Genomic DNA, 6,322 nt, shown 5'->3' with positions numbered 1-6,322 from the left:
CATCTTTGTGGAACTTTCATTCTATATCTAGTTTGGGGGAAAGACAGCAAGTGAATAAATAAATGTGGAATATATAATACTAGAGGCCCGGCGCATGAAATATGTGCACGGGGGAGAGGGGTGTCCCTCAGCTCAGCCTACACCCTCTCCAATCTGGGACCCCTCGAGGGATGTCCGACTGCCCGTTTAGGCCCGATCCCACCTAAACGGGCAGTCGGACATCCCTCTCACAATCCAGGACTGCTGGCTCCCAACCGCTCGCCTGCCTGCCTGCCTGATTGCCCCTAACCGCTTCTGCCTGCCAGCCTGATCACCCCCTAACCACTCCCCTGCCAGCCTGATCGACGCCTAACTGCTCCTCTGCCGGCCCGATTGCCCCTAACTGCCCTCCCCTGCAGGCCTGGTCACCCCTAACTGCCCTCCCCTGCCAGCCTGGTCACCCCTGTCCTCCCTGCAGGCCTGGTCACCCCCAACTGCCTTCCCCTGCAGGCCTGGTCACCCCTAACTGCCCTCCCCTGCCGGCCTGGTCACCCCTGTCCTCCCCTGCAGGCCTGGTCACCCCTAACTGCCCTCCCCTGTTGGCCTGGTCACCCCCAACTGCCCTCCCTTGCCGGCCTGGTCACCCCCAAATGCCCTCCCCTGCAGGCCTGGTTGCCCCCAACTGCCCTCCCCTGCAGGCCTGGTCGCCTCAAACTGCCCTCCCCTGCCAGCCTGTTTGCCCCTAACTGCCCTCCCCTACAGGCCTGGTTACCCCCAACTGCCCTCCTCTGCTGGCCATCTTGTGGCGGCCATCTTGTGTCCACATGGGGGCAGCCATCTTGTGTGTTAGAGTGATGGTCAATTTGCATATTACCTCTTTATTATATAGGATGTCCAATTATATTAAGTACTTTGGAGAAAGACATAGGAGGGAGGAGGATAGGGAGTGCTGGTAGGCAAGGAAGTTTTAAGTTTTCAGTAGGTTGTCAGGGAAAGACTTGCTGAGGTGACACTTCAACAGAGCCCTGAAGGTGGTGGGAGAGGGAGCCATTGACAGGAAAACAGTCCCCAGAGGGGAAGCCAGAGCTAGGTGGTGGGAATGTGTCTGGTGTGTTTGAGCAATAAGGAGTCATAGAAGAATGGAGAGTTGTAAGAGGAGGAGTGAGGGAGCAGGTATCTCTCTTTATATAATAGAGGAATATGCAAATTAGCCGGGACGCTGTAACATCACGACCGAACAGCAGGGACCTGAGGCTGCATGGCGCCTGGCCAGGGCGAGGGACTTCAGGCCACGCCCCCTGCCCCGGGGGACTTCAGGCCATGCCCCCTGACTCCAAGCCTGGAGACCTCAGGCCGTGCCCCCACCTCAGCGCCGGGCTGGGGGACCTCAAGCTGTACCCCCTGCCCAGCAGGGCTTGACTGGAACCTCAGGCCGCACCCCTCGCCCAGTGGGGCTTGACTGGAACCTCAGGCCGCACCCCTCGCCCAGTGGGGCTTGACAGGGAACCTCAGGCCACATCCCCCCCTGCCAGGTGGGGCTTGACAGGGACCTCAGGCCATGTCCCCCACCCCGGCACCAGGCCGGGGGACCTGAGGCTGTGCCCCCCACTCGAACAGGCTTGGTGGGTGTGGGGCCGGCCAGGTCTGGGTCTCACCCAACGGGGGTGGGGCCGTCCGGGTCTGAGTCTCCTGCGTTTTTGGAGCGTATGCGGGTGGTGGGCAGGGACTTGACTCTAGGTCCTGCAGCATGCCCCAGACTCTGACAGGAGGGAAATTCTCATACACATTTTACTAATTTTCTTTCATTTCTGACACTTCTATTATGAAGAAAGGGCAAATAGCAATATTAAAATATTTCCTCTTATTAATTCCCTTTTAATGTGCATGAATTTCGTGCACCAGGCCACTAGTCTAATATAAAGTTTATATGAAAGGCCTTTCCTCCCAAGCATCTTTTATGTATAGAACAAACCCACAATTCTTTATCTGCAATTCTGAAATCCAAAAGGCTTTTAAAAAATATATATATATAATTCCTCAAAAAGAGGGTGGAGCCCTGGCTGTGGTTGCTAAGTGGTTAGAGCATTGGCCTGCTCACTGAAAGGTGGTGGGTTCAATTCCCAGTCAAGGGCATGCACCGGGGTTGCTGTTTCCTCCCCATCCTCAGTTGGGGCATGTGGGGAAGGAAGGCAAACCAGTCTATATGTCTCTCCCATCGACGTTTCTCTTTCTCTTCTCTCACTCCCTCCCCAACCTCCCTTCACTCTCTCTGAAAAGTAAAGGGAAAAACATCCTCAGGTGAGGATTCAAAACAAAGCCGGGTGGATAGTTTGTTCCTGAAGGAAGAAAGGCAAAGAGGCTAGAGCAGGAAAACCAGCAAGCACACTTGAAAGGACTGCATTTATGTTGGATGGAGATCTTACATGAAATGCAGTCTCTTAGGTTAAGGCAAAATCAAGCAATCTTTATGACACTAAAACTTTTTAGTCTAGATAATAAAAATTGATCACTTCTGGCAATTTAGTATTCTGGCAGGGGGGGGGAAGTTGGGGGTGACCAGTCCAGCAGGGGGCGCAGTTGGGGGCAACCAGGCCAGCGGGGGGGGGGGGTAGGTAGGGGTGACCAGGCTGGAGGGGGGGATGGAGTTGGAGGCAACCAGGCCAGCATAGGGGTCAGTTGGGGGCAATTAGGCTGGCAGGGGGGGCAGTGAGGGGCAACTAGGCCGGTGGGGGGGGGCAGTTGGGGGCAACCAGGCTGGCAAGGAGGGGGCAGTTGAGGGTGACCTGGCCAGCAGCAGGGGGCAGTTGGGGTGACCAGGCCAGCATGCAGAGGCAGTGAGGAGCGATCAGGCCGGCAGGGGGGGGGCAGTTAGGTGTGACCAGGCCGGCAGGGGGGGCAGTTAGGGGCGACCAGGCAGGCATGTAGGTGAGCGATTAGGAGCCAGCAGGCCAGGATTGTGAGAGGGATATCCGACTGCCGGTTTAGGGGGACATCCCCCAAGAGGTGCCGGATTAGAGAGGGTGCAGGTTGGGCTGAGGGGACACCCCTCCCCCGTGCACGAATTTCTTGCACCGGGCCTCTAGTGTGGATATAAAATACAGCATAGAGAATATAATCAATAATATTGTAATAATTATGTATTTACTAGAGGCCCGGTGCATGAAAATTCATGCACTGGAGATGGGATCCCTCAGCCCAGCCTGCCCCCTCTCACAGTCCGGGAGACCTCAGGGGCAGGAGGTGACCTGGCAATCAGGGGAAGGTGACGCCCCCATTACACCTCTGCTGCTGCCACTGCCGGCAGCGCAAGCCTTGGGCAGCCCTGGGCAGCTGGGCAGCCGCCATCCGAGGCTTGCCTGCACCTCGGGCCCGCCCTGGGTGGCTGGGGGGCTGAGGGGTGGATCCAGCCACACCACGCGCCTGCTGCCCCCCCTGCCCCCGACCCCGACGGGACTGAAAGAACTGAGGGACTCCGGCGGGGCTGAGGGGATTGGGCGCAGCCATCTTGTGACTAAGGGCGCCGCCATCTTTGTGACAGTGTGATGGTCAATTTGCATATTCCCTCTTTATTAGATAGGATGGTGCTAGGTGGGTACTAGAAATATCAGGGGAACACTTTGTAAAGTACATGATTATCTAACCAGTATGCTGTATACCTGAAACTAATACAGAATAATATTGAATAGAAACTATTTGAAAAAAATTTTTAATAAATTTAAAAAACACATCTGTTCTATTATACTCAAATAAGCACTTTATTATCAAATAGTTCAGGTTTCTAGTTCCAAGAGTTTTCTTTACATAATATCATATTGTGAAACATATTAGGAGGATCTGATACTATCCTATATCTCATTCCAGTTTTTATTTTGCAGTTGGGTAACTTGTTTTGATCTAAAAGTATAAATTTATCTCATTCTTCCTAATGCTGTATATGAAATGTAAGTTTTAGTGCCTTTTCAGCTGGTATTTTATAATTACACTGTGCCAGGTTAAGAGACCTGATTTAAAGTGACATAAAAGACAATTACAAGAAAAACACAAACATTTTTATATACAGAGGCAAATCTCTCAACACAAAAGCAAAGGACATTTTGCAATTATGTAAGGCAGGTGAGCCCAGAAATAACATTCATTCAAAGATAGTACTTCATATTCAATAATCCCATAAGCGAAATCAATGACTCAGAGTAAATAGAAAATTAAAGTTAGCCCTTAGGCCTTTGACAATTTATTTGCCAAGGCCTTTTGTGAATTCTAATTAATGCTCTAAATTAGCCACTATTTCTCAGAACGATGCACCAGAAGAGTATGAACCTTAACAGATGCATGCTGTTTTAAATTTGTTTTTGTACAACTTACTCCTCCATCCATTATCCCACAAAAAAAAGCTATTCTCAGGGCATACTTAACATTTATAATAAATTAATTGTGTGCCTACTATATGCAAGGTACTGGATGCTGAAAATGTGGAGGTGACAGCATTCCTTGTCATGCTATCTATGCAATATCAGCCTGTTGAATAACAGAACATTCGGCCAGACTAGCATATACTTAGACCAATATGCCAAAAGTGTCCAACTTAAGTGACTCAAAAGAGGAAATGGTAAATATAATAAGACATTTTAATTGTTTTCCCTGGAGCTTAGTCACATCTGATCAGAGAGTTTAATTCCTTTTTTATCAACTCTGGATTTCAGCAGGTGGGGAAGACTGACCACCATCCCTCTTTTGACAGAATGTAAGTATTCAGCCAAATGTAGCTCATCATTAATACTATTAAAGAGAAGTTATTCTCTGGCTTTTGAAGGGAAGACAGGAATGCTAAAAATGTTTTCCTGCAGGTGAGGATCAATTTTTAAAGGCTCCAACTCTGCTTGCTTTGCTGATAAAGTTCTTCAGGAGATCATGGTCCATTTCTGCAAAGCCTGAGGTTTGTGTTACTACAGTCAAATGGTTTACACAAAACCTGAAGCAGAATTCTTCCAAATCCTAGGAACAACAAAAAATATTTTAACAAATTCATATTTTCCAATGTAATGCAACATAGAATGAAAATACACAAGCAAGGAAAAAGGATTTGATAGCAAATAGGAAGACATATTGGTATGGCAATCCCTAAAGAATAGTTATAAAACTATAGTGCTAATATGAATCTATGGTTGTAAAAATGTAAATGACATAGTAAAACATTCAGGTTCCTCCACACCAGCCAATACCAGAGACAGGCACCTACATGTCTGGATTCTGTACCTTTCACAGTGAGAGTACTAGTATTTGTACTATTCATTCCACTGTCAGTATTTGTTAAAAGTATGACACTCCTCTTTTACCAGTATATTCCCCTAGGGCAGAGGTGGGGAGCATCCGGCCCATGGGCCTTATAAGGCCCACAAAATCATTCCGTCTGGCCCTGCCAAGCTATTAGGAGTGAGTTAATTAAATGTTTAATCAAATATAGCAGGTTAATTTTTAAGTTGATAATTTTGTATGGCCCGCCAATGATGTTATAAATATCTAAATGGCCCTTGGCAAAAAAAAAAAAAAAAAAGGTTCCCACCCTTTTGTTTGTTGTCGGAATATAAAAGAGGAGTGTCATACTTTTAACAAATACTGAAAGATGGGATGGTTGTTTCATCAGACCCTGATTACCTTCAGTAATCTTAACTGGGAAAATGAAGAAATCATGACTTTCTCTCTCCTAAAGGAAATTCCTCAGATTGGTGTTTCTGCCTTACTATAATTCACTCTGGGCCAACGAATAGTCCGATAGTACTTCTCTTGATCAGATCAGTAAACTTGAGACAGAATGAAGGTGGCTGGATGCTTTTTTGGCCCCAAATTAGAGCTAAAGTGAGGCCAGCTGGCGGAGACTCTAGTTGCCTTTGACCCTGGGCTATGGTGCTGTCTTGACCCAGGACAAGGTGCTGCCAGGTAGAAGTCAAACCAAAAGTTTCTGCTGTATTAGCTGGTTTATTTTAAAAGCCCAAAATAATGTCCAAGCAATCACATATACACATTACACATGTAAATTATAGCAGATGCTGGAGATGAAAACACAGGCAAAAATTCGCAGTACTAACAGCCATGCCAATCAAGTTCACAGTATGTTTTAAAAAAAGAAACAAACTACATGAAGAAAACCTATCCATTTCACCCCTAAACAGCTACGTAGGCTGCTAGGGTCACACTGGCAATATGACATCTCTAAGTCCCTGGTAAGCCCTAAGTGATAGAACAGCCAAAAATACACACACACATACACACTCAATATCAGAACATGTGACTATACATAAAAATGTGCTTCATTAGTACATACTGAATATACCAACATCCATTTGAA

The 6,322-nt window shown here is 47.8% G+C and overlaps 1 protein-coding gene across 1 annotated transcript in view; it reads right to left on the bottom strand.

Annotated features, from left to right (window-relative positions):
* Positions 1–3,669: 3,669 nt before the first annotated feature.
* Positions 3,670–6,322, bottom strand: part of RCBTB2 (RCC1 and BTB domain containing protein 2) — a 41,501-nt gene continuing 38,848 nt past the window's right edge. Inside the window, exon 12 of the mRNA XM_028151608.2 lies at positions 3,670–4,971. Within this exon, the coding sequence (XP_028007409.2) occupies positions 4,831–4,971 (141 nt within the window). The 3' untranslated portion in view covers positions 3,670–4,830. The remainder of the gene's footprint in view (positions 4,972–6,322) is intronic.

This window comes from Eptesicus fuscus, chromosome 8 (genome assembly GCF_027574615.1).
Source record: "Eptesicus fuscus isolate TK198812 chromosome 8, DD_ASM_mEF_20220401, whole genome shotgun sequence".
Taxonomy (NCBI): Eukaryota; Metazoa; Chordata; class Mammalia; order Chiroptera; family Vespertilionidae; genus Eptesicus; species Eptesicus fuscus.
Note: the sequence above shows the minus strand (reverse complement) of the source record. Positions and strands in the feature narration are given on the sequence as shown.